Source organism: Chionomys nivalis, chromosome 11 (assembly GCF_950005125.1).
Source record: "Chionomys nivalis chromosome 11, mChiNiv1.1, whole genome shotgun sequence".
NCBI lineage: Eukaryota > Metazoa > Chordata > Mammalia > Rodentia > Cricetidae > Chionomys > Chionomys nivalis.
In genome coordinates, this window is record NC_080096.1 from 15,722,868 (window position 1) to 15,750,840 (window position 27,973).

Below are 27,973 nucleotides of genomic sequence, written 5' to 3' on the forward strand. Positions count from 1 at the left end.
CAGGAGCGCGCCACGCGCGGCCGCCGGGCCGAGCCCGAGGAGCGCGGCGCCGCCCGGCCATGGCCCCCGCCCGGGCCCGCCTGTCCCCTGCTCTCTGGGTCGTCACGGCCGCGGCGGCGGCCACCTGCGTGTCTGCGGGGCGCGGCGAAGGTGAGCGGAGCGGCGCGGTGGGGCGGGGGCGGGGGCGGCGCTGCCCGGGGCGCAACTTCACCGCCTCGACCCCAGCCAGCCTGGGCTCGGGATGGCACGGACAGGGGCGGAGGGAAGATACACAGGGGATTGAGAATAGGACGCCAGGGCAAGGGGACAGGACTGGACAGAAGACAGAAGAGGTATGGAGGAGAGAGGGGACAGAGAGAAGGCAAGGGATGGGGACCTAGGACAGAACGAACTGGCAGGCACCGGGCAGACAGGGAGACAAGCAAGATTCCAAGAATCGGGGACAAGATACAGGGGACTGAAGGAACGGGGGCTGAAGATGGCATTGAGAAACAAGGCCAAGAACTGACAGAGACCAGAGAACAGGGGTTAGGGAACATGGGTTTGAGGGATGCTTGAGAGTGGGGTGGGGGCGGAGGCCGGTCAGGGGAAAGGGGCGCAATGGAGAGGCACTCGATGTGAAGAGGTGCGGTGAGGAAAGGACTGGGAGAGACAGAGGCATGCTGCCTCCAAGAAGGTTCTTGTCTGGGTCAAAACCAGGTGCCCCCTTCACTCAGGCCCCAGGAAGGTGGGAGGGTCACAGAGTCATCAGGACATCAAACCAAAAGAATCTGGGAAGTGAATTGTGGTGGGGGAAGAAACCCCAGAGCTAGAGAGACTCCAGGGTGCCCACCCACACCCTTTCTTAGTCACACCAGACACTGCAGTCAGACCAAGGGTCCTGCCTCCCTACACCCCAGCTTCTGGTGTGGATTCTTCTTAGGATGCTGTGCTGAGGAGGCTGTGGCCCACCGTTCAGGGCTAAAGCCAGTCTCGCCAGTCGGGCAGGACTTATAGTGCTCACTGCTCCCTAGCAAGCTGAACTATTCTTCCTGCTCAGAGTGTACCTGGAATACAAACATTTAGCTCAGGGGGCCCAGGCATCCCACAAGCACAGGCTCATTCATCCACACAGACCCAGGCTAGCAGAACCTGAGATGCATGGACAGCACACATGCCATCATGCACACAGCAGTGCAGCCATTGCACACAGCAGTGCAGCCATTGCACACGCATGTGCACAGATATATGCACATGGAAATGTATTGTGACACCCACATAGGCATGTTAGGTGCCGCAGCACACTCAGAAAGAGACCCTGTGACTTACATTCGTCCCAGTAAAACGTGCACTCTGAGACAGGTAGGATGCTGTCCCCAAGGAAAGCAGAGCCGAGGAGGTATGGGGGCGTGTTGCAGGTGGGCAGGCAGAGCTGGCTGGCTATCTAGTTATAAGACAGGTTTGGGGGGCATTATTCTGAGTGAGCAGGGAAGGGGGCAGAGGCAGGGCTCAGGAGAAAGATGGCCTGAGAGAACAGGTTTCCCAGAGCTGGGTTAAGTGCTGCGGCACGCACGAGTTGGGGTGGGTAGGGCTGGGGGGGTGGCGGTGGTGTTTCTAGCCCAGTAATTTTTAAGGAGGTCTACAGAAAGGCTCCAGGAGTCAGCTGTATTCCCTGAGTCCTTTCCTCAACTTCCAGAGTCACAGGCTGTGGGTCCCAGAGTCCCCATGGTACGGTGACTTTTTCTAGGCTCTAATGCTGCAGACAGATCCGAGGTAAGGAACGCGTGCAACAGAGGGGTCACAGCTGGAGGAAAGGCAGGCCTGGAAAAAAGGGGAGAAACCTGCCCACACTGAGGGGGTCACAGCTAAGTGCAAGGCACAGAGCCAAATGATAGCTTGTAGATTGGCCAGCAAGCAGGGGTGATGCACACAACTCAGATGGCCACATGATAGAGACCTGGGCCCCATGTCCACATGGAACTCCAATGAATCCTTGCACTGGTACAGAGCCAGAACCTGCTAGGGAGACCACTGGGGACTCGGGGAGAAGGCACACTTCCCAGCTGGGGACCAGCGGAGGCGACAGTGCCCAGCCTGGCTAGCTGCCCGTTGCTCGCAGTGGCTGCTGGGCAGTCGTACACCTGCAGAGATTCCTTGAGTCGTACCAGCCGCCAGACCCCTTCTCGCTCCCTCGAGTGGACCGTCCTCCACTTCAGGGTGGTCTCTAAGGCAGTCTGCATGTCCTGCTTGATGTCCCTGGGCCACCCCGATTCTTTGGCCTCCCTATCACGTGCTGTGTCCTCAGGGAATGTGAATCAATTTAAGTATTAGTCTCAGCGAAATGGAATGGGGGAAGGTGACAGTTCTGGAGAGAAAAGGAATCGCATAATGCCTTCCACGGTCAGGCGGGAAGCCGCAGTGGAATTATCTCTGCTGCTCAGCACCTCACGGCCCTGTGTGGTCCCCAGAACAACCTGGACAGGGAGTTCTCGGAGGACTGCCCGTGGACATGTTCCAGATGAGGAAACTGAGGCCTGAAGGGTTCAGTGGGAAGCCTCGGAGTCCAGCCTCCCATTTTCCAAATATGAGATCCATCCAGAGCAGGGAATCGATCCCACCGTCTGGCAGGACAGTAAACCAGGCAGCTGTATGATCAGGGGGTCTGGTCCAAGGGGCCTCAGAACTCCACCCAGTTCCCATCAACCCCTGTTGGCGTGGGTTGTCCTTTGAGGTTCATCCCACTTCTCCATACCCTCACGGATGAGCGGATGAGATGCGAGGTACGGTGGCTGGCAGTGGTCCAGAGGAAAAGGATGGGAGGAAAGGGGCAGAGAATGGTCTAGAAGGGATCGAAACAAACAGCCCTGGATTCCTGTAGCCTGTTGTGAATCCAATAGAATTGACTTTTGACTTATCTGTGGATTATCTGAGGACCGGCTGATGTGGTGGTACTTCCTGGGGACAGACGGTGGCCCTGTAGTCAAGGTGTTCAGGGGGAGCCTCTGTGGCAATGGAGGGTCCTCTAATGTAGAAGCAGGTCTGGACTGGACTGTTCTGTGCCTGGAAGAGAGGCCTCAGGCTGAGACCCACATGTGGGATACTGGCTCGTGTGGTGACACCTCTGGGTGTTCTTTCCCCACCCTCTCTCCTAATGGGGCCCCACCGGTCTTGGGGGGGCTGCAGTACAGCCCCCTTCCCTCCCCCAGCCAGCAGGAGGAAAGAGCTTGCCTGACCCACTTTTCTCTCTATTGCCTGAGAGCAAAGGAGGGAGGGAGACGGAAAGCCTTCTCTCTGCCTGCGCCCCTGGCGTAGGGCTGGCTCCAGAGAGGGGACTTCCCTCTGTGGGCATTTGTTCTGGTTCTGGTCCCACCCAGTCCCTGGAGACCTAGAAAGGAGTGCAGAGGAGTCTTCCCTGGTTCAGCCAGGCTCCTGACATTGAAGCGGGAGGGTGGAAGGAAGAAGAAAATGAGTCTGTAAGAGCATCCTCACTCCACAGTTCCTGAGGACACTTGGCTGCGTCTTTGGGGGCTAGAGAGGGCCAACTTGGAGCTATGCAAATGTCAAACAGAAGGATACCCCTCCTCCCCGTGGGAAAGTTCCAAGAGCTTTAACCATCTGTGACCTAGCCAGGTCACGTTCCACCCTGGTAGATGGAAGCCCATGGTGGTGGGCTAGGGACCGAGATCCACAGAAGAAAAAAAAAAACAAAACACGGAAGGCTATGGGGCTTTGAGCCAAAGGCACATTGAGATTAAAAAAACAAACAAACAAACAAACAAAAAAAGCAGCAGAGTCCAGAGACAGGAAGGAACTTTCCTAGGACACACAGCAGACGCAGATAGTTGAGACTAGAGTCCTATTCTCTAAGCAGGATAGTGAGTGAGTAGGCATAGGGTTGTAGGAAAAAGAACAGAGTGTCAACAGGACCAGCTTTGGACCAGGCAGCTGGCTCTGTGCTTTACAATTGGCTTCCTTGCCCCCATCTGAACCCCCAAGTCTTACTGATTCATTTTAAAGATGAAGAATTGAGATTCAAAGAAATAGAAGCCGTTTTGTAATGAGGGGCTCATGTAGCAAGGGCCCAGGAATGCCTGACCCCAAAAGCGGCCTCTTTACTTTGTGATTCTGCCAGGCCCCCCAGGTGGTCGTGGGGCCTGACTTTGGACAAGCTGCCATTTGTATCAGACTCCTCCCCCACTGCCCAGGGCACCACCCAGAGAACCTGCTTCTCTGGTCAGCCTTGTCAAGTGGTAGTTCTCTCTGTGCTGGCCCTGCTAGCCACACCCGGGCTTCTAGGCAGATTCCGAACCTCTCGAAGACATATGTCTTTCATTCCTAAGTGGAAGTAGTACAGACTGCTTCTCTGGACTGTCATGAGACACCGTCAGAGGCAAGGTGTCATCTAAGGCTCCCGTGGGCAGAGTTCAGACACAGATGGGGTCAGGAGGGAGCTCTCGTCCATCCATGACCCTCCCATTCCTGTCTTCAGTGGTCCAGCAGGTGCCGAGCTCCATCCTGGGGACACTGAGGACATTAAAATCGTGCCTGTCCTCGGGGAAATGGTAGGACTTGATAGTGTAAACGTGAATGCTGTCACCTCCTCAGAGAGCACTGGGGGTAAACACCACCACCCCCGTTCCACAATGGAGGAATCTGGGGCTTAGAGAGGGTGAAGAGGCAGAACCAGAACGGCCCCCGCCCAGACCCAGCTCTGTACATCCAGATATTCCAGGACGCCCAGGGCTTGGGTAGCACGTGCTGCAGTAGTGACGTGGCTGTTGGTTGGGGCGTTGAAGGATGCTGGTAAGAACAAGCATCCTGGGATAGGAACTGTGAGCTCCTGGGAAGGGGCAGCTAAGAGTGACCCCTGTGGTTGGTGCTGGCTGGGAAGGGGTCCCAGGGTCCTAATGCCCTCTTGTCTTCCTTTGACAGTGAACCTGTTGGACACATCCACCATCCATGGAGACTGGGGCTGGCTCACGTATCCGGCTCACGGGGTGAGTGATGGAGTTGCATCGTCTCTCTGAGAGGTTACAGTTTGGGGTCTTCGCATGACACAGGTCAAAAGGAAGCAGAGACTCTGAGAAGTATCTTCATTCGTTCAAGGGCACAGAAATGGGAGGCAGAGTGGATAGCTCTTAGCAGTTTAGCTCATTGGCATCCCTGGGGTCACAGAGCCGGCTCTGACACGGGCCCCCGATTCCCGTCTAACCCTCCGTTTGAGAATCTTTATATCTGTGCCCTGAACTTGCATATTCACGGCCTGCCCAGCCCAGGCGCAAGGTAGTTGGAACCATAGCAACAGAAAAATAGACAATCAAGTCCACGGAGGCCTTCCTTCGTTTAGGCTGAGTCCCCTCCCTCCAACTGCCAGGCCTCACCAGGGTCTCCTAGGACCCAGGAGCATTGAGTGTCTGTCGAAATCACCTTGAGTACAACAGTCCACGATGGCACATTCCCAGTCTCCAGGTGACCGTGGACTCCATAACAATACTGCACAACCTGTGGCCTCCACGATCTTCCCCAAATTCCATGGACATCATAGTAAAGGTGGGACAGTGACTGGTGGGACCTGGGTCACCACCTCACCTCTCCAGGCCTCAGTTTCCCTGTCTGTAGAAAGGCAGGTGTGCATGGTGACCTCCTTGGCTGTCACATGGCCTCGGTGCAGGGTGGGACCTCAGCAGTGTGGCTCTTGGAGTCAGTGAGCATCGTTACTAGTGTGTGCTGTGATTGTATCCCATAATGAACACACACATGTGTGACACGAATCCTTGTTCCCAGCACAGGCGTGTATATTGACGACTTTTATGAATACTTTTGACTTCCATAGTCCTGGGGACAGAGCATAGTTTGTCCTTGATGATGACAGTGGCGTCAGGAGTTCAGGCCTGGAAAGGGACAGGGTTTTTGCTTGTTTTGTTTTACCTCGGGTGGGGTTTTCTTCTTGGATGTAAGGATGGATCTCTGTTCCCCCTCTCTGGGGTCTCATGGCAGGCAGCAGTGGGCTGAGCCAACTGCCATCAGCCCTGGGCACAGGACTCGGGGAGCTGGCAGGGACAAGCCTGAGTGCTGTAATTCTCGAGGCCCAGAGCTGTAGCTTGCACAGCCACCGCTTTTGAGGACAGAGGCTGGGTCTTCTGCTCCTGAGAAATGCTGCTCAGTGTGGCTGTCCTTGGGAAGGGCCTGGGATGGACCTGTCCATAGGAAACTCCATTCTTAGACCTGGCCCATGCTGAGTGCCCTGATACTAGCTGAGCGGGCATCTCCCTTGCTTCTTAACTGCGAGGTAGAGGTGGCCTTGGCCCCAGGTGGGCTCTGTGCTGGCTGTCTCTGTTGCCCTGGGGCCAGGGCTTGGCCATTAGGTTAATGAGAACCTGGATTTGGTTTGGGGAGGCTCACACCTGGTGACAGACGGCTCAGCTTTTCAGGGCATGCCAGGCATGCGCAGCATCTTCTTGCTTCTTCTGAGATTTAGAAAACAATGATAAAACCTTGTGTTTATATCGCTACGGGAGCAAGTCCTTGGAGAATGGTAGGCCCATTCCACAGATGAGTCCTGCATCAATGTAGTAGATGCAAACAAAGAAAAAAAAAAACAACCCAAAAAACAAAAAGCAAAGAACCCTGCTCTGGTGGTGAGCCAAACTCAAACCCAGATCTCTCTAGGCCTGGCACCTACGTGGAATCCATAGGCACCTCAGGTGCTCAGGGCTTGTCTGACCTCTCTGTAAGGGGTGAGGGAGGATTCATATCGTCTGCTGAGCCAAGGATGTACTCCAGGGATGCCTGGACTTGCCCAAAAAGGAATAGCTAGCTGGCTCCAACCCCAGACTTGAAATTGAGCAGGTCGAGTGGGGGCGTGAGCACATACTCCCATCTCGGGGCCCTTCTGCTGATCCTCCTGCCCAACAAGGAGAAAAGCCTCAGGGACTGGCTCACCAAGCTCTGCCCAACTCTCTGCAGCTTGCTCCTTGGTCCTCTGGTCTGTGCTTAGCATCAGGGGGTGTTATCTCGCTTGGGCAGGACACAGCTGAAGGCATGGGTACCAGGCCCCAAGATGGTCCAGCGCTGCCTTCTCTGACCAGTGGGATGGCACAGGCCATTCACCTCCTCATTTACACCGAGATGATCATGGAGCATGCTCTGTGAAGTTACAGAGAGTGACACATAGAAAGGACATTGGCCAATGAGAAGCCAGAAGCTTTTGAGAGCTTAATCTACTCTGCTTAGGCCCGGACCCTGTGTACTTAACCAGGACGCATCTCTCTTTCTGCCCCGCTGGAGTATCCTGTGGCTTGCCTGGCGAGGAACAGCCAGAGTGCACGCTGCCCTTAGAAGGAGGCACATTATTGTCTACACCTCCCTTGACCCTTACCATGCCCTGGAGTAGCTAGAAGCAGACATTCATAGATAAAACACCCAACACTCAAAGAGGGAGTGTAACAGGCCCACGGCTGCACAGCTGCTTTGCACGGTTCTGTTCCGGGAAGAGAACACGGTGGGGGACAGCCTGAGGTGTCCCTGCAGAGGCAACTTGGGTGCGAGTGGCCCAGAGTGGTCCTGACTGGGCTGGCTTGTCTCTGCATTTATTTCCAGGAACCTGGCCACTCCAGGAGTCTGCCCTCACTCTGGGGCTGCCAGGGCTGGGCCAGGCCATTGGCACTGGTGGGGACAGCTGGAGCGGACTCTGTTCAAGCTGGTTAATTTATCTGGGCCCCTGGCAGGAAGCAGACAGGGAGCATCTGGCAAGCTCTTTGGTGTTCCATTAACTGTGACAATGACTTTAGCCCCAGATGTGGCACCGCTGCCTGGAGCTGGGGCTACGGTGTGGTGTGGGGGGCAGCAAGCACGGGCTCTTACAAGTGAGGCCACACACCCCCCCCCAGAAGCTCTGTGGGCAAGAACCTGGTCCTAATGGTCCTGCAGGCATGTGGACCAGGGATCTGCTGGCAAGGGCAGCAGTGCATTCGTGTTCTGCTCTTTGAGCGTCTTCCTGTGCCAGGCCTGAGCTCAGCACTCTGTAGACATTTTCTCCTGGCGTCCTCCCAGCCTAGTAGAGATGGGCCTGTCTGGGGGTGCTGGGGTGGCTGCTGGTGCGGCCAGCAGAAATGAGGACAGGTGGAGGGCCTTGTGACATGAAGGAAGGCCTTGGGGCACTCAGGACCCCCACTGTGCCACACTTAGAGCAAACTCAACCTACAGATTAGTGGATCAGGAGGGAGGGTCTTCAAGCCCCCTAGCCCCATACTGAAGTAATAAGATCCTTAGTTCTGACAGGGCAGAGAGAGAGAGTCACAGATGTGGACATGGCCGTCTGTCCTCAGCCCCAGCAATTCCTTGAGACCCTCAGGACTCAGCCCAGTGCCTGCCCCTGGCTAGAGCTAGGTAGTGGTGTGGATGAGGGAGCCAGGGCTCTTCCCTCACTGTGCCTACATAAGCCCCTGCTTCACCCAGAATGTAGCTGGCAAGTGCCACATCAGGAGGGCTCAGGTGTTACCCTCCCTCTCCCATCTGGATTCAGGTCCCCTGAGCTGACACTCTCCACTGCTGGGGGGCCAGGAGCCCACTTTGTTTTGTTTTTGCTCGGTTTGGTTTGGTTTTCCGAGACAGGGTTTTTCTGTGTAGCCCTAGCTGCCCTGGAACTCACTCTGTAGACCAAACAGGCTGTCCTTGAACTTACAGAGATCTGCCAGCCTCTGCTTCTCAAGTGCTGGGATTAAAGGCTTGTGCCACTACTGCCCGGCTCCCATTCCTCTTTAATGCTGAGTAATAGTCCCCTGTCTGTGTGCGCTATTTTCTCTGTCCGTGTGTCTGTTGGTAGACAGGTAGGTTGTGTACTTGAGATGTTTGTGTTTTCGGTGCTGGGGATCAGACCCAGGGGATGTGACATTTTAGGCAGACTCACTCCACAGCACATCCGGTTGCCTGCCCATCTCGTGAGCATAGTGGGTATACAGCTATCTCATCAAGACGATGTACAATAGGAATCGCTGCCTCATGTAATTCTGGTTATTGAGGCCCTCGCTACACTGTTTGCCACAGCAGCTGCACAGTTCAATAATGCACCAGGCTCAGCCATGCACCAGGCTCAGCGATGCACCAGGCTAAACCATGCACCAGGCTTAGCGGTGTACCAGGCTCAGCCATGCACCAGGCTCAGCCATGCACCAGGCTCCCGCCTTCTCTGTGCCCTCACCGGCACTTCTTTTCTGTTAAATATCTAACGGATGAGAGGTGGGCTCTCACTGTAGGTTTGATCCGCATTTCCCCAGTGGTTAGCGATGTCGAGTGTCTTTTCTTGTGCTATTTAGCCATCTGTGTATCTTTAGAAAAAAATGTCTTTTCAAGTTCTCTGCTCCTTTTTTAATTGGACTCTTAGTTTTCCGTTGGTGAGCCGTATTTATTTGTTATGGATATTAATGTCTCGTCTGATATATGGTTGGCAGATTTCCCCTGCTTCCCGGCTGCCTTTCTTTCAGCTCTGTGGGGGTATTTGGTTTATCTCTGTTTCCATTGCCTGGCTAGGACCAGACAGAAGCAGTACCACTTAACTTTCCCTCAGCCTCGTTCTAGCCCGAGTGGGATCCAGACCAGCCCTAGGATCCCAGGCCAAGGACAGTGGTGCAGAACCTTTTTCGGTAGCTTTCCTGCCAAGCACACAACATAGCTCTGAGTTCTATCTCCAGCACTCCACCAACCAGTCAGGTCTATAATCCAGGCACTCAGAGGGTCTAGGCAGGAGGAACGGAGGAGTTCGAGTTCAAGGCCAGTCTGAGTTACAAGAGACCCTGTCTCCCACAAACCACAAACCAAAAAGCAGCAGGGTAAAGGGAAGAGTCCGTCAGTCATTCAGCAAGCAGCCACAAAAGAAAGGGAGCCGAAGAGGGATTTGAGGTGGGGTACAACCAAGGGCCACTGCTTCTTTGCTGGACAGGTCCCTTAAGTAGCTCAATGGGAAACTGGACTCACCCACTTCTCTAAGCTAGATCTGTCACCCTGGGAATGGAGGGACAAGCCATATAGAAACAGTGGTCAGAGCCTGGGCGGCAGTCAGGCGAAGGTGGGCTCTGGTGTACCCCTTGGTGGCACACAGCTGGCTCTTCCTCAGTAACACTTCCATGGGCGTAACTTGAGGGTTCATTTGCAGATGTCTGGCATTGGGCAGTGGTGACTGCCTGCCCAGAGGGACATTTCTCCTGTGCTTTTCCTGGTACCTATTGCAGGGGCTGGCTGGAGAAGGCCATGTGTGGCCTCCACCCTAGCAGACTGTGTTCTCTTTGCCACAGTGGGACTCTATCAATGAGGTGGACGAGTCCTTCCGGCCCATCCACACGTACCAAGTGTGCAATGTCATGAGTCCCAATCAGAACAACTGGCTGCGTACAAGCTGGGTGCCCCGTGACGGCGCCCGGCGTGTCTACGCCGAGATCAAGTTCACACTGCGTGACTGCAACAGCATTCCCGGCGTGCTGGGTACCTGCAAGGAGACCTTCAACCTTCACTACCTGGAGTCTGACCGGGACCTGGGTGCCAGCACACAGGAGAGCCAGTTCCTCAAGATCGACACCATCGCGGCTGATGAGAGCTTCACGGGTGCTGACCTGGGTGTGCGGAGGCTCAAGCTGAACACGGAGGTGCGTGGGGTGGGCCCACTCAGCAAGCGCGGCTTCTACTTGGCCTTCCAGGACATAGGCGCCTGCCTCGCCATCCTCTCCCTCCGCATCTACTACAAGAAGTGCCCCGCTATGGTACGCAACCTGGCGGCCTTCTCAGAAGCAGTGACCGGGGCTGACTCGTCCTCACTGGTAGAGGTGCGAGGGCAGTGTGTGCGGCACTCGGAGGAGCGTGACACACCCAAGATGTACTGCAGTGCCGAGGGCGAGTGGCTGGTACCCATCGGGAAGTGTGTGTGCAGTGCTGGCTATGAGGAGCGGCGGGATGCCTGTATGGGTGAGTGGAACTCAAGGCTGGCTGACCGGGTGGGTGGCAAGTGGCTCCGTGTGGGTAGGGCTGCTGGTGTATGTCATCCCTAGCCATCTGGCTCCCTGTCAGCAGATGCACAGGGCATCTGGGGGCTGGAGAACAGGCAGGTGGCCTGTCCTGTCGACATTGTCAAAGGGATCAGGTATGCTATCAGGCGTGTCCCTAGGGTAGGAAACCACTCTGTGTGCTAATCTGTGAGGCTGTTGTTCTAGGGGCTTCACATGTATTAACTTACTCAGTCCCCGTCACCACCCCGTGAAGCAGGAGCTGTTAATGCCCTGGTTTTGAGGATGCGCAGAGAGGGGAAGCAGCGTGCCCCAGGGCACGCAGCTAGGCAGTAGCAAAGCTTGGTCCGGATGCTGACTCTGGACTCTAAGCTGAAAGTCAATCAACCCTCTAAAGTGTGGAGTGAACAGAAGCAGAACCAGGGTTCTGAGTAAAGAAGCGTAGAGAGGGGACATTGCAAAGACATGCCTACTGGGCCACCCAAGGAGGACAGGCTGGGCTGGACTTGTCACATAGCCCCAGACTCAGGGGAACTTGCAAAGTGCTGTTGAGAACAGCTGAACAACCGGGTGTTCCAAGACTAGGCACCACACTGCATGCACACATGCTTGCCTGTGTCTGTGCACGTGCACACACAAGCATGTGCACACATTGTGCTCTCTGGAGCTATGTGGGACCCTGCAGCCTGGTATGCTGAGAACAAGTTACCTAGGGGAGTTCCGTGGGCACCAGCTGGGGCACCAGCTGGTGTGGGGCTCGGCCTGCTTTCCCTCTGCCCTTCTTGGATCCCCTAGAGGCTGGACACATGGTCCCTCTGCCATCAGAGCACAGACAAGCCTGGCTATGGAGAACTTTGGTTCTGGCTACAGAGGGTTCAGGGAGAGACCTTCCTCTGTGGCAGTCATGGAGACACCTCCTGCAGATCAAGGAGAACACACTGTCTCTATGGCACCTTTTCAATGTTTGCCATATTTGGAGACTTTAATGTATTCCCTTAACACATTAGGTTATCTATTCTTCCACTGAATATTGTGGGCTCAGGGCATGGAGGTCTGGGCCGGAGGACCCTGCCTTTAGGAAGTCCCCATCCTTACAACAGTTTTCTAAGTGAGATGGGATTTTTTTTTTCTTGCACATGGGACAAATTGAGACCCTCTAACATGAGTAGCAGAATGGATCTGATCCCAGGCCACCTGGCCCTCAAGACTCCCCCTCTACCCATGGAGCCCACCTATCCCATTCAGGCTACTAGTGATGGGTACAGCCATGCCATTATGACTAGGCAGACTACTAGCTGGTAACACCTGCTCAGGGCTGTCTCAGCTCCCAGTTCTGTATGCCACCAGCTCTACAAGTAAGCCAGTCAGTCCCACGTGCGCCAAGACAAGCTGGCCTGCGGGAAAGACTAGGAAGTCCCCTTGTTTGAAAGAGGTGAGAAACGGGGCAGGGCAGGGCTCTTGGTGAGAATTCCTCAGAGACTGGGAGGCCAAGGCCAAGCTTCCTGCCTGCAGCTGCCAGCCCATTAATAAAAAATAACAAAGACACGCAGGGCAGGGTTAGGGAAGTGCAGTGTGTTTTGAGTTTTACATTTAAATCATAATGCAACATAATTACGCTAGTTGCAAGATAATTACAGGTTTTATAAAAAATATCAATTCACAGTGCACTACAGGCAGCCATAGGGATGAGCTGCGGGTTTCGAGTCCCACATGGAAGGACATTCCCCAGCCCTACTGGTGGAATCTGTGACTGTCTATGTCACCCCATCTGGAAGGAGCCACATGGGGTCTGAACTGAGACCTTCACATGGGAAACCAGGCCAGCAGCCTTGCCTGGGTCTCTGTCTGGAGACTGTAAACTCTGCCGTGTCACCTGGCTCCTCAGGTGCCCAAGTGAGATTTCTTTCAGGCGTCAAAAAATGTCGAATCATATGAAGCTAGTCCAGTTTACCATTGAGAGACAGAGGTCCAGAGAGGTAAAGTTACTGGCCCAGGGACACACAGCAAGGACTGGCAGGTAGATCTCCAGTCACCGGGATCCTCCAAGCAGGAAGTTGACACTTAGTGACTCAGTGACCTCTTTAGCCACCTGTACTCCTCTCTTTCCCCAACTCCTTCAGCATGTGGTAGGGCCTTGGAGCATCACCCCCATCCCAAGTGGCAGGAAGAGTCTGAAGCCTAGTTGCCGTCCTTGCTGTCACCTGGATGGGAATGTAAATCACCCTCGGGGGCCCTAATCATCTTTCTATAAATATCAGAGGCTCATGCGGAGGGGAGCGAGGACGACGAGCTCGTTCGCCTTCCTGCCTGTGTTTAAAATCTGATTTAGAATTAATTTCCTTTGGTCGACCACGGGCGGGCATCTTATTTGTCAAATCTCAGGCTTGGTGCAGGGGGAGCAGAGAGGTGGTGGAGGCTGTGGGCAGCTGCCAGCCTGACAGGCAGGCTGGGCAAGGTGCCCTCAGCGGGGCAGCGGCCTCTCCTGGCCCACAGCCTGCCGCTCCAGCCCTGTACCATTCCGGAAGCCCCCTGGGTCACGGGGCAGGACCAGGCCACAGCCCAGAGCGCCTCCATCTGTCCCAGCCACTAATTCCTAGCCCAGCCTCCAGGATCCAGGGCTCCCTGAGGCCCGGTGATTAGTATTCTTATTAAAGATGATTTTATTTTCAAGGCGTGGATTAATCTGGCCTTGACACGTGATAGCCATATTGGGTATTAGTGGAGCAGGAGGGAACTGCCAACCGGTGAGCTGTAGGAAGACACAGCCAGCCTGGAGAGATGGCTTGGTGGTTAAGGAAGACACAGCCACTTCTAAGTCCATGACTGTGAGGAGAGCCAGGTAGGGGCCCAGCTAGGTGGTCCTAACTGTCTTTGCATCACCTCCCGGGCTGAGAATCTGGGGCTGAAGGCTGCAACTCTCTGAGCTGTTCCCTCTTCTGCCAAAGGTTCCTGTGGGTTGGGGTGCAATGCAGTGTAAGAGCGCTTGCTGAGCCTGTGCAAGGCCCTGGGTTCTATCCCCAGCATGCACACATATACACACACATAGACACGTGCACACATACACATACATATACACAGGCACATGCACACATACACACAGACACATGCACACATACATACAGACACATGCACACATACACATGCACACAGGCACATGCACACATACACACAAACACACATACACACGCACACAGGTACATGCACACAGGCACATGCACACATACGCACGCAGGCACACATACACACGCACACAGGCACATGCATACATACACACACACACAGGCACAAGCATACGGAGACATGCTCACCAACACACAGGCATACGCACTCAGGCACACACACAGACAAAACGATTGCACTACAATTGCTGATCGTATCTAGTTATAGTAAGCGGTGCCAGGCACCACCAGATCCTGATGCTCATGTGACCCTCTCTGCAGCCCCAAGCTAGCACTATTGCTGTCCCCGTTTTACAGATGAGGAAACCAGGGTCCAATGACGTGCCCTGTGTCACTTAGCCCAACTGTGGGGTTATACCAGAAAGAGATTCAGTCAACCCCTCGTGCCCATCCAACAGCTATGAGCTGTTGACAGCCAAAGCTTTTCAGAGATGCCTGTCACATTGTGCTCCCTTCATGCCGTGCCACAGCAAGATGTCCCTAAGAACTGCTTCTCTGTCCATTGCTGCTCCAAAGGCTCCCTGGGCAGAGCCAGCTCCTCTGACCTAGTTTGTAGTGGAGGGGCAGGGGAGTGGGGAATGGGTAGGGGAGGAACAGCACACAGGGGTCTGCCCACCACAGTGAGGGCACTGTTGCTCACACACGGGGGTCTGCCCACCACCGTGAGGGCACTGTTGCTCAGCACACGGGGGTCTGCCCACCACAGGGAGGGCACTGTTGCTCACACACAGGGGTCTGCCCACCACAGGGAGGGCACTGTTGCTCAGCACAATCCCAGGTCCAGTATGGAGGTGCCAAGCCCCCTGCTAACAGTGCTGCCCTGATAGCTCCCTGCCTCGGAAGGAGCCTGTATCCAGGCTGCACCCCGAGACAGATCCCTGTACTCAGAGCCCAAATGGAATCAAGCCTGAATCTTCTTGGGGTCCCTTTGGATGGGGCAGGTACCTCAAAGCATGGACATTATTGCCCATCACCTGACAATGCTGAGCCCCCAAAGTCACTCTGGGGTCGTCCTTTCCCCTGCCTCTCACTTTCTTACAAGTCTGCTGACTTTCAGAATTTGCTTAGCTTTAGCAGGTATAATAAAGAGATCTGATCGGCATCCACAGGCACCGTGCTCTGAAATGACATCCTTAAATAAAACTTCTCTGGGGGACTGGCTTTTCCAGAATGGGATTTAGTGTGGAGAGAATCCAGTGAGCCTGTGGCTGTCCCTGTGGCACAGGACTTCCGTTATGACAGAGCTGGAAGCGACTGGGTGGCACTGGGTCTGCCTGACCTTCCAGAAGGGTTCCCATGAGTACCGGCTTTGGAACAAATCAATCCTAACCTCCTAAGGACCTGTGAGGTCCTGGATTGGGAATGCAGGGGAAGACAATGACTGCGAAAAGGGAGATGCAGGGACAGGCGCAGTCACTTCTGTGTGTTCAGTGGAGAGGGCCAGCAAGGCTGTCATCAAGGACCAGTTGGAATGGATCCAGAAAGAGGAGCTCAGCACATGGATAGGAGAGAAAAGACACCCTGGGAAGAAAACCCAACAAGTGCAAAGGCCCTGAGGCCAGCAGCCTGTTCAGTCTGGCTTGAAGATAGGCAGCTGCATTGGCCTGGCAGAGAAGGTTGTTTTTATTTGGAACTGCAAGGGACTGAGCGGGGGCGGGGGTGCCAGAATTCCTGAACCCATCTGCCTGTGTGATTTTGTTCTTATCTTTCAGACATCCCCCTCCTTGGGGAGGGGGCTTCTGACACTGCCCTCCGCGATCCCCTTGCCCTCCTGAAGATGATTTCATCATGTTTATCTTGTGTCTCCTTCCCTAACGTGGTGGCCCCGGAAAGTGGGTTTGGTTCCTGTCAGGGTCTCTTGGGTCTGGAAAGGGCCTGGTCCTGGGTCCTTCTCTAAGCCATCTGGCCAGATGTGAAAGGGCAGGTGGGGCCACTATCACTCAGATGAGGTAGAACAGGTGGCAGGTTCGGCAGAAGATAGGATCAGACAGGAGACAAGCCGCTGGCAGCAGAGGTAACAGGGTGGTGGGCCTTGGAGTTAGGTTCCCTAGGGAACTTGTGAGGCATGAAGTATGAGACCCCAGCCATAGCCTTTGCCACCTTAGGGTTTGTGCTCGAGCCAGGAAGCTGGCTTTAATGGGAGAGGGTCCCTGTTTGTTCAGGCTTGGGACAGGTCATGCATGGGGCTTTTCTTACTTGCCCACATTCCCCTCTCTCCCTCTTTGATCCACTCAGGTCACACAGGTCATGGCTTTAACCACACTACCATTGATTCTCAGCTGCTTGGGCCCTGTCAGACCCCAGGGCCAAGGAGGATGGGTGATGTGGGAAGCTTGGGAGTGGGGTTTTGGGGTGTCCCTTTTGGTGTTGGGATGCATATCAAGGTCCTAGCTCAGCTCCGCGCAACCTTGCAGAAGTCAAATGTCCTCTCTACACTCTGTCCCCTCATTCATTGGTGAGGATAGCAGCATTGTGTTACAGACAAGAAGCTCGTTCCTCCAAGACCCCCAACACAAACACTGGGAAGCTCAAGGGGAGTCTCCCCGAAGCCATTTGGTGGGCCCCCAGATTGCCTGCAGTTGTCTTATCCTCCACAGCCTGTGAGCTGGGATTCTACAAATCAGCCCCCGGGGACCAGCTGTGTGCCCGATGCCCACCCCACAGCCATTCTGCGACCCCTGCGGCCCAGACCTGCCGTTGTGACCTCAGCTACTACCGCGCGGCCTTGGACCCACCGTCGGCAGCCTGCACCCGTGAGTATTGCCTAGCAGCTCTCCTGGTAGGACCCCTAAGGTTCAGGAGCTGTGTGTCTGTGAAATAAGGGTGGGCTGTGTGTGGGGGAGGGGCTGGCCCTCACTGCAGCATCAAGCTTGACTTCCTGGAGTCTTGATGTGGTCCCCTGCCATCTCTTCAGAGACACCCAAGAATCTCCTTCTGTCCTTCCCTCAGTCTTTCTCTCCTAAAGGAACAGCCAGTCAGGGCTCCTGATTTCCTGGAGCAAGGTGGCTTTGGTCATCAGACTTGGCAGTGATGTCAGTGTCCCAGGGCTGGGTGGGCAAGCCTTGTGCTCAGTGTGAGTTGAGGGTGGGAGCCAGAACAGCATTCTCACCCTCACCGTCCTAGACAAGCCAGCAGGAGCTGCTGGATGCTGGGAGCTGCGTGCGTGTGTGGTGTGTCTGCACGCCTGAGTGTGAGTGTGCAGCGTGCATTTGTATTCATGTGTATTACAGATTCTCAGGTGATTGTGTGTGAGACACAGCACAGTTGAATGGATTCCTGAGCTTGAACAAGTGTGACTTGTGCCTGGAGAGGGTGTGGTTCTGTGTATGTGTGCCCTGTGTACCCAAGGGGACTCTGAGGGCTGCAGGACTGTCTTGACATTGGTGTTGTTCCTCAACCCTGGCCCTTGACCTCCACTGGCCTGGGGCTCAGCATTCACCAACCCTAGCTCACTGCCTGCTGCAGAGGGGCTTGCATGATTTTGCGTCAAAGCTGCTGCCTAGATCCCTCCTCCCTTGCCCCTCCCATCACCACCCAGCCCCAGGCTCCCTGCACAGGCAGGTCAGGGCTTGAATGTACTCACACCCATGGGTGCCACACATACATGTGCCGGCCGATGTGCTCAAACCCATGGGTGACACACACACACACACACACACACACACACACGCCAGTCGTCCCTCCACAGTGATTCCTGCCCAGGCTTGAGCATTATCTTGATGTGGACCTGATGGGGCAAAAAGAATTCCTCCTCAGCTGAGGCGGGCCTAGCTCTCGGTCCCAAACAGGTGTCCACATTTGGCTAGACTCTGGCTTCTTCCCAAGCCCATGTTACAGGGCCCAGAGCTACCAACTGGCCTAAGTCTGTAACTCCGGGTTTTTGGTGTCTTGTACCTTGGGCTTGGAAATTCTTCTCTTCATCTTTCAAGAGCCCCGAGAACCCATTAAGAAGGGTTCTGAGAACGCGTGCTTCTAATCTCTCAAGGCCAAGATTCCCAGCCTGGAATGATGAGCCCTGGGGTCCTCTACCCACCCTGTGCTCTCCCAGCTCAAGCCCCATGACACATCTGCCCAGCACCACAATTAGCTCAAGTAAGGAGCCACCAGCCCCTCTCCCCAGAGTCTGTGTTGCTCAGCCTGGGGCTGTATTCCAGGGACAAGGCAGGGATATGTGGTACCACACAGCCTAGTGCATACACAGCAGGATTCCTCTTCCACAGAGAGTGCTCGGTGGCATTTCTGTTAGCACAAGAATGCAGAGATGAGACAGGTGGACACGACCAGGCTGTTTACATAAAGTGTGGCTGCTGTGGGCTCCCCAGGGCTGTGCAGTGTCCCTCCAGCTATAAGTGGGAATTGTAGGACACACACTGTGACCCTGTGACATGGAAACTCAGGCTCCTGTCTCTGATGCCGGCACAGTCTTTGCCCTGTGAGCTTCTGGAGGATGGAGTGGATGTGGCTTCCTTAGTAAAGAGGCCCCAGATACAATGGGGGCCTTGGGCCAGTGTCACCCCAACTTGTTACTCTCTGCCCTCAGGGCCACCCTCAGCTCCAGTGAACCTGATCTCCAGTGTGAATGGAACATCCGTGACCCTGGAGTGGGCCCCTCCCCTGGACCCAGGTGGCCGTAGTGACATCACCTACAACGCAGTGTGCCGACGCTGCCCCTGGGCCCTGAGCCACTGTGAGGCTTGTGGGAGTGGAACCCGCTTCGTCCCGCAGCAGACCAGCCTGGCACAGGCTAGCCTGCTGGTGGCCAACCTGCTGGCCCATATGAACTACTCCTTCTGGATTGAGGCTGTCAATGGTGTGTCCAACCTGAGCCCCGAGCCCCGCAGTGCTGCCATGGTCAACATCACCACGAACCAGGCAGGTAGGCGGAGCAGCCCTAGGGACCCCCCTGCTTCCCTAAGTCATTGTCTCTCTTGGCTCTTCCTTCCCACCAAGACCTACGCAGGGGACATTTTTGCCTGCAAGAAAGTAGAACCTATACTGTGAATGGATGTACCCCAGAAAGTACAGAGGCAGGCTTCTTTTTTTGGGGGGGGGTCATAAGCCTGGATTCTAGAACTTTCCCTACCTATATCTCTGCTTTCTCTCTTGTGAAGTGGAAGTAACGGCATTGCCCTCCATACTGTGGAGGCATAGAGAGGGGAGAGTGCCCAGCCCAGCAGCTGGCAACAGAGTCTGACGCTGGCCCAAACTGGCCTTGAACCCACACCAGTCTTTTTGCCTTAGCCTCCCAAGTGCTGAGATGACAGATATGGCCCTCCACTTCCAGTTTATGCAGGGCTGAGTATCAAACCCAGTGCTTCATGCATGCCAGGCAAGCACCCTACCAACTAAACCACATCCCCAGCCCCAGATATCATCACATCCGTGCCTATTTCTAGAGCCAGGTGGGCTTGGATATATTGGGACCATGGTCATTCCCTTATTTCTGGTCAGTTGGACTGAGTTCAGCCCCCGGAGGTTCGTTCTTTCCAAACTCTGGGGGTCCTGCCTGCCGGGCAGCAGCCTGGTCCTCAGAGCAGCCAGAGGCAGCTTTCTATGCTTGGTCACCCTGAAACATTCCCAGGACCCTCAGCTCCGCCCCACCATTAACATACACAGACATGGTTCAGAAACTCCCGTCTCCACATAGAAGGCAAAGGTCGGGACCCAGATGAGCAGCCTCCTGGGAAGTTCACCACTCCCATCTCTCCCATGGCCCAGTGACATCTATCCAGGACACAGCTCCTTTCCACACATCTTCCCACCAACTTGTCCAACAGTATTCAGGAACGGACCCTTGCCTGGGTTCACAGCCCTGTTCTGCCAGCTGTGTGCAGGAGCAGGAAGGCAGGTGGCTGGCTGGAGGCGGGCAGGGAAGAGCAGAGACCCCAGCAGCATTTGGACAGCACCCACATTAGAAAGAGATATACCGCTACCCCACTCCACCCACCGTGGGTCTCGTGCTGTCCCTGTCAAAAGGCCCACAAGGCTCTCCGTGCAGAGTGACCTCAACGGCACCTGCTAGCCTTTTCCCCACCTTGGCACCATGGCCACATGCAGCAGGTGCCTCTCCTTGTTCTGTAACCCTGACCATCTGCCTGCCAGCCCCGGTCTCCTTAGAGCAGCCTGCAGGGACAGCGGAAAGTGACTTAGCTGGCCCTGGCTAGCGAGAAAGAAAGCCACCTCAGAGCTGTGAGCTCCCACATCTGACTCCCCTATTTCAGGTCCTTCCATAGGGGCTTCTTGACTTTTCTCGTCAGAGTGTCTAGCAGCAGCAGCAACATCTATTGGGCACCAGCTGTATGCAGTTCCTGCCTTCAAAGCGCTCCCAGGCATGCTGGAGCAGCAGGACACCTAGACGCAGGAAGAACTGGCCAGTCAGGGTCTCACTCTGCAGCCCAGGCTGGCCCTGAATTCATGTTGATTCTCTTGCCTCCACCCCAAGTATTGGGATTACAGGTGGGAGTCACCATGCCCAGCTTATGTCATTGTTTGGCCTTGTCTGTAGCTATGTGTGACCTTGGAGCAGACTCAGGAGAGCACAGGATACCTGAAGATGAAGCCAGGGGTAGGAGGCAGGGCACCTCCGGTGACCAAAGAACCCCTGAACACAGACAGGCCTTCTCAGCTCCTGCCCCTCGTTGTCCAGTGCTACCCCAGCCAGGACTCCAGCCCAGGGTCCTTCCGCAGGCATACCTGCTACAGTCAGACCTCTGCTCAGGGTGAAGGCCCTGAGGGCAACCAGGTCTATCCAGGTGTAGCCAACTTCATATCCCGGCCCAAGAGCCAGGCTGTGCTGTTGTGCTGGCCACAGGGAGTGTCCAGTGCCTTTGCAGGGTATGGGGCTGCTGATTGACCTGGTGTAGAAGCAGGAGGGTCAACAAGCTCAGTCTGGGGTCCCAGAGGGGCCTGGGCTTGGCCCATGCTGGGCCTGATGGGTAGCTGCCGCCCCAGCCCCGTCCCAGGTGGTGGTGATCCGGCAGGAGCGGGCGGGGCAGACCAGCGTGTCCCTGCTGTGGCAGGAGCCAGAGCAGCCCAACGGCATCATCCTGGAGTACGAGATCAAGTACTACGAGAAGGTTTGAGCAGCTTCCCGGAGGTGGGCGGGCTTCCCGGAGGTGGGCGGGCTTCCCGGAGGTGGGCGGGCTTCCCGGAGGTGGTGGGCGGGCAAGGAGCCGGCAGGGGCAAGGGCAGCAAGGAGGGCCTCGGAGCCCCGCGGCCTCACCGCCCTCGTCCCTTTTGGTCAGGATAAGGAGATGCAAAGCTACTCCACCCTCAAGGCTGTCACCACCCGCGCTACCGTGTCAGGCCTCAAACCGGGCACTCGCTACGTGTTCCAGGTCCGAGCCCGCACCTCAGCTGGCTGTGGCCGCTTCAGCCAGGCTATGGAGGTGGAGACCGGGAAACCCCGTGAGTGTACGAAGGGGGAGGGACAAGGAACTCCACTGTTGAGACCAGGAAGAGGAGGGCGAGCAGGGGAAAACCTGTGGCCATACCGAGCTGTGCCCTCAGGACCCCTGTTCTCATTATCCAATCCAGTGGGATTTTTACAGGCAGGAAGGCCTCTTCCAGATGACCTTATGGGTGTCCCAGGGACATCTCTTGTAATCTCATGTTCTCCACAGACGGTAGAGGCTTTCCTGTGTGTATTCTGGGACCCACAGCATCCACATCACTGGGGCCTTGTTGGAAATACTAATCCCCAGGCCTGTTGCCCTGAATCAGAAACCCTGAAAAGGGGGCCCAGCGGTTAAAGGTGTGCACAAGCCCCAGTGTTTATAGGTCCTTTTGAGACCAAAGGTGGCAGTCATGCCCCTTCCCTTCCATTTATTGTGTGGCCTCCAGTAAGAGTTCTCAGAGCCTCCAGTAGGCTGCAGACGGTGCCAGACCCGACCTTACAGGGCTGAGAAGAGAGGCCAGTGCTCACTTCTCTCAACACACTCCTGGTGCTGTGAGATTGACAGCAGCACAGGTGGTTTTCAGCTCGTCTTTGTTTGAGTCAAAGAGGGCAAGTAGCTGTCCCCAGCATGCACAGCTTGCACAGTGGGAAGCCAGGCAGCCCAGCTGCACAAACTCCAAGGGAAGCCTAGTGCAGGGTGGCATGGGAACAGAGCAGGCTGCTGGTTGCAAAAGACCAGGCCTTCCTGCAGGACCCCGCTATGATACCCGGACCATTGTCTGGATCTGCCTGACACTCATCACGGGCCTGGTGGTGCTCCTGCTCCTTCTCATCTGCAAGAAGAGGTAGGTGCATCTCTGCCCCACCCCAGCCACAACCCAGCCATGCCCAGCCAGAACCTATTCTCTCCAACCAACCTCAGTCCTGCCCCAGCCACAACCAAGCCCGGTCCCACCTCAGCCCTACCCCAGACACATACATGCCTAGTCAACCTCAGCCACAGCCTAGCCACGCCCAGCAACACCCACGCCAGGAAAAAAAGGGGACTTACTAGGGTGGCCCAGCAGAGCCTGTTTTGTGGCTGTTGGGGCTATCCCCATGGGCTGTGAGCCCCAAAACAAGGACCGTCCCCTGCAGACTTGCTGAGGGACAAGAGCCAACCTGCTGGGAGAGGGGCATTCTAATTCATCTTCTGACTAGGTCTAGGCTGGCCTGGCCCCAGCAGGGTGGTGACTGCTCCCACCCCCACCCCCATGCAGGCACTGCGGCTACAGCAAGGCTTTCCAGGACTCGGATGAGGAGAAGATGCATTACCAGAATGGGCAGGGTGAGTATGCAGCTTCGCCCCAGCAGGACCCAGTGCAGGGCTGCCAGGTCCAGCTGTCTATAGGGAAGGCCAGGCAGGGCCCAGGCTAAGGCTACTGTTACAGAGGCATCTCCCACTTTGTCGGATGACAGCCTCCTGGCGGATGCTGAAGGCTCTTTGGTCAGGCCGAGGCCTAGCCATGTCCACTCAGTGATTTCTCTGGTGGGGATTTGTGCAGTTTTGGACAAGAACCCCACTACAGAAAGATTTCCAGAGTCCTATAGAGAGATTCCAGGAAGCAGGGGAGATCTTCCCCTCCACGTCCCACCACGTGCCCATTAAATGCCAGTCAGAATAGTCTTCCCCACGAGGCTCCATGCAGCCTCAGAATCCCTAGTGACCCACCCTCAGGCAGAGTTGGCACTTGTGAACTCTTTTTCTTAGTAGCATTACCATCCTAAGAGCAATTTTAAGATTGCACGGGGCGGGGGGAGGGGCACAGAGAACAACAGACATGTCAGAATTATCCAGAGAGCCATGCCGTAAACTTACCACTTATGCCTATGGGTAAGCCTTGTGGGGTCCCTGCTGTCTGACACTAAATCTAGGGATTCCCAGAGACACCCCATTCCCCCCAGGAAATATTGGGAGAGGTAACTTCCTCCTGTCCCTATTGAGGGCCCTTCTCCTTGACTCCTCAGCACCCCCACCTGTCTTCTTGCCCTTGAATCACCCCCCGGGGAAGTTCCCAGAACCCCAATTCTGTGCAGAGCCCCACACCTACGAGGAACCAGGTCGAGCGGGCCGCAGCTTCACCCGAGAGATCGAGGCATCCAGGATCCACATCGAGAAGATCATAGGCTCGGGTGAGCCCCAGAGGCTGGGAGGGGACCCATGGCCAGAGGGTAGGGAATGGGGACCCTGGCGCACCTGGTGCTGGAGGCATGGAGAGAGTGGACCCTAGTGGAAGCTGGGTTCCACCTCTGCCTGCTCCTTCTGTGCCCCACAGGGGAGTCGGGAGAAGTGTGCTATGGGCGGCTGCAGGTGCCGGGCCAGAGGGACATGCCTGTGGCTATCAAGGCCCTCAAAGCTGGCTACACCGAGAGACAGCGACAGGACTTCTTGAGCGAGGCAGCCATCATGGGCCAGTTTGACCACCCTAACATCATCCGCCTTGAGGGTGTCGTCACCCGTGGTAGGTGCCAGACAAGGGTAGCTTCACTTTGTGGGACGCTCCTACTCACAGGGGGATCAGGCCCAGCTGCTGGGCCATCTAACTCTGTCCCTATGTCTCAGGTCCCTAAATGACCCTGGAGTACTCAGAGCCCAGGACCACAGTCGGACCCTAAAAACGGTCCTGACCACCTCCCGGGTGGGCATATGTTCTTGGGGTCCCTGATCGGCAGCCCTGACCCCGCACACACCAGGCCTGCATCTCCCCTTCCCTGTCCAGGCCGTCTGGCAATGATCGTGACTGAGTACATGGAGAACGGCTCTCTGGACGCCTTCCTCAGGGTATGTCTGAGCCCACTTGGGGGAAGGGTGCTTATCCTTCACTGCCACCCACACAGATGGGGTATGTTCGCTTGCCGTCCACATATGGAGGTTCAGTCTGGCTGCTGAGGGTTTGTAAGTGGCACCCCTCACCCCACCCAAGCTTTCATCTCACATATGTGGGGGAGAGGCAGGTACAAGGGACATCTTTAGGGTCAGGTGATTGAACTGCTTTCTACCCCCCTACCGTGAAGGTCCCACTTTTGCAAGGGCCCTTATGCCCTGCCCCAAGCTAAGGGATAGCGTGTCCTGTGCCACCACTGCTGGGTATTCACTGGGGGCTGTCAGACCTGGAACGTGACCTTTCTGGGCCTCCATTTCCCCAGAGGAGACACCTCTAAGCAGCTCGACACTTCACTTTGCCCAGTCTCTAGGGAATTATGGGAGGTTCCCCAGCCCTGAACCAGGAACTACCTCCAAAGCCCACACCACTCTGTGTCCCTTTGCAGACTCACGATGGGCAGTTCACCATCGTGCAGCTGGTGGGCATGCTTAGAGGGGTGGGCGCTGGCATGCGCTACCTCTCAGACCTGGGCTACATCCACCGTGACCTGGCCGCCCGCAATGTCCTGGTAGATGGCCATCTGGTTTGCAAGGTGTCAGACTTCGGGCTCTCGAGGGCTCTGGAGGATGACCCTGAAGCCGCCTATACCACTGCGGTGCGTTTCCAACATCTTCTTGTGAGCAGGGGGGTATAGGCGAGGCTTTATAATTGTTTCTATAGCTTGGGGGGGCAGATAGTCACGTTCTAATGTGTTCCGTGAAACACACCATGTGTTTCAGGGTGCTTTAGTCTTCCCTTATCTTTCTAGTGACTTGGGGAGGTGGGCTCCCCTAAGGCAGGCACTCTTGGTTGGTGGACTGGAAAGCAGGACTCTGCCTGGGGCCAGAGGACAAACCCAGGCTCCTTCAACATTTTTGTATCCATACCAGGGAGGAAAGATCCCTATTCGATGGACAGCGCCCGAGGCCATTGCCTTCCGCACTTTCTCCTCAGCCAGCGATGTGTGGAGCTTCGGTGTGGTCATGTGGGAGGTGCTGGCCTATGGTGAACGGCCCTATTGGAACATGACCAACCAGGATGTGAGTCTGGGACCCAGGGGAGAGGTGCAGCAGTGGGGCTCCAACAGGGAACCCAGCTTGAGCCCAGCACTGTGCCCCACCCAGGTCATCAGCTCAGTGGAGGAGGGTTATAGGCTGCCAGCACCCATGGGCTGCCCACGCACCCTGCACCAACTTATGCTGGACTGCTGGCATAAGGACCGTGCCCAGCGGCCTCGCTTCTCTCAAGTCGTGAGCGTCCTCGATGCCCTAATCCACAGCCCTGAGAACCTTAGGGCCACAGCCACCGTCAGCAGGTACCTGAGCCCTGCACCAGCCGTACTGCCTCCTTCCCGGAGTCCAGCTTTGCAAATCATCTACCTTATGTGGGACTGGGATGGAGGGAGAGGATGCCCAGTGCCCATTTCCCTGGCAAAGGCCAGAGCCCTGATAGGCTACTCACTGAATTCTCTGCTCCCAGGTGCCCACCCCCTGCCTTTGCCAGGAGCTGCTTTGACCTCCGAGGAGGTGGAAGTGGCAGTGGGGACCTCACTGTGGGGGACTGGTTGGACTCAATCCGAATGGGCCGGTACCGGGACCACTTTGCAGCCGGCGGGTACTCCTCCCTTGGCATGGTGCTTCGCATGAATGCCCAGTGAGTGACAGGGCGGGAAAGAGGGTGCAGGGCCAGAAGCAGTTCCACAGCAGTTCAGGGGTGGGCAGTGGGCTCTCTTCCCAGCTCCCAGACTCCTAAGGCCAAACTAGTGGACCTCGTTTCTTTGGCAGGGATGTGCGTGCCCTTGGCATCACCCTCATGGGCCACCAGAAGAAGATCCTTGGAAGCATCCAGACCATGAGGGCCCAGCTAAGCAGCACTCAGGGGCCCCACCGGCACCTCTGACTCCTGGCCGCCTGGCCCTGGTCATACTAGCTGTCAGGGGCTCCGCAGGGCCACCCAGAAGTCGCAATAGCCCCGGAGCTCTGCCGTAGAACCTACAGTTAGAGCAGTCAGGCATCTGAGACAAGGTTCTTGGTGCTCCAGGTGGATAGAACACCTGCCCCCTGGAGGCAGAGGACCTGTGTCTTCTAGAGCCTGGGCCCTCCAACACCAGAATCCAGCAGTGATGTCACTCCCCTACCTGTGTGCATTCATGCATGTAGGTGGTAGTCAGAAAGGTCCTGGCAGTTGATGGAAACAATATGTGATCATGTCTCTGTTCCCAGATGTGTGGAGGTTACCACGCGTGTGCTTATCCACTAGGGCAGGAGCCACATGGATGTGACCACAGATAGCGCATCATGGATGAGGAGGCATGATAGTGTGAGCAAGGAATCTGAGCTGACACTGTCTAGTTCCCAGTACCCGTGGGGACCAGGCAGAGACCCACTTCCACTCCCCCCAGTGCCTGGAGGCTGGAGCCCAGGCTGCTTCCGAATCACACCAGCACCAGGCCCACTGTCCAGCCTGGGTGAGCCCACCATGGCTATATCTCAGGTCCGGGCCTCCTTCCTATATGGGGGAGCCACCTGCAGCTTCTGCCTGGCTCCTCTTGCTGCTCAACAGGAAAACAGGGTTCCTGGCCAGTCCCTCTGGCCACCTTCCATAGAGTGTCACAGCAGAGTGTGAGATGCCCTCAGAGGGCTTGGCTGCCTGGCCAAGCTCTTACGGCTGTGATGCCTCTTCCCAACTTCTCACTGCCCATCCCTGCCACCCCTGCCCATGCTGGGAACAGGAGCATGGGGCAAATTCTAAGCCCCAATCCCACCCCTTCCTATACCAGATAGGAATGCCCAGAGAAGGGGATGCCTTGTCTGAGGTCACATGACAACCAAATTCCAGATCGGGCCCCCTTCCTCCCAGTCATGGTCTGTTAGGATGGGAGGGGCCTGGGAAGCCCGTCACCCACAGGCTGACACCCCCGTTACGGCCCACCAGGGTATGTAAATATCTTTTTTTCTACCATGTCAGGATATTTTTTTCCTCACTCCTGGCAATGCAAAAATGGTCTTCAAAGCACATACAAAGCACCCCGGGTGAGAGAGCCCCACCCTGGGGGAGGCAGGGCCCAAGGAGCCCCAGCACAGAGCAAAGGGCGGCCCCCTCCCCTTCCCAGCCCTGCCCACAGCCAGCACAGCACCCCGCGAGACACCAGCACTGAGCCCCTTCCCTCCTGCAATAATTCAGGGGCCTCAGCCCCACCCAGGTGCCGCGGCCAGCTCCTGCGCTTCTATATATTATAGTACTATGTAGCCGAGCTGCCCTTCCTTCCTATGGAAGTGGGAAACATGGTCAGGACACGAGGTGGGGGAACACCCCGTCTTCCACCCCACCCCACTCACCCAGTGTCTGGGCTTGGGATCCTCAGACAAGGCCTCTGAGGTGAGTCCCCCTGGGGGCTCCTGGGACCTCTCTGTGGCTCCCATTCTGTCTGGAAATTACCTGTGATGAGAATAAATTGTCTCATCTTTGCCTGTGCATCCTGTTTTTCCCCCCATTCCTGTTTCCACTGGGCACTAGCAATGTGTG

The 27,973-nt window shown here is 56.0% G+C and overlaps 1 protein-coding gene across 5 annotated transcripts; it reads left to right on the top strand.

Annotated features, from left to right (window-relative positions):
• On the top strand, positions 1-27,903 carry Epha8 (EPH receptor A8). 5 transcript variants are annotated; one of them, XM_057783946.1, is made up of 17 exons: positions 1-150; positions 4,912-4,976; positions 10,269-10,932; positions 16,747-16,902; positions 18,690-19,025; positions 21,101-21,225; positions 21,394-21,556; positions 22,297-22,390; positions 22,805-22,872; positions 23,553-23,717; positions 23,861-24,046; positions 24,305-24,366; positions 24,855-25,064; positions 25,339-25,488; positions 25,573-25,763; positions 25,928-26,101; positions 26,233-27,903. In XM_057783946.1, the coding sequence occupies exons 1-17, from the start codon at positions 60-62 to the stop codon at positions 26,345-26,347; spliced, it is 3,015 nt and encodes a 1,004-aa protein (XP_057639929.1). In that variant the 5' UTR covers positions 1-59; the 3' UTR covers positions 26,348-27,903. The 5 variants fall into 5 exon arrangements, 3 of the variants coding, with proteins under 3 accessions (XP_057639929.1, XP_057639930.1, XP_057639931.1); XM_057783947.1 differs by having other exon boundaries at positions 23,622-23,717; XM_057783948.1 differs by lacking the exons at positions 24,305-24,366; positions 24,855-25,064; positions 25,339-25,488; ... (1 more) ...; positions 25,928-26,101; positions 26,233-27,903 and adding an exon at positions 24,148-24,204.
• The last annotated feature ends 70 nt before the right edge of the window (positions 27,904-27,973 follow it).

Bases quoted from the DNA above. Each gene is read 5' to 3' on its own strand.
- Epha8 (XM_057783946.1), top strand. From the start codon at position 60: ATGGCCCCCGCCCGGGCCCGCCTGTCCCCTGCTCTCTGGGTCGTCACG. The intron at 10,933-16,746 runs GTGAGTGGAACT...TATCCTCCACAG, and splicing joins GCGGCGGGATGCCTGTATGG to CCTGTGAGCTGGGATTCTAC. The intron at 16,903-18,689 runs GTGAGTATTGCC...CTCTGCCCTCAG, and splicing joins ACCGTCGGCAGCCTGCACCC to GGCCACCCTCAGCTCCAGTG.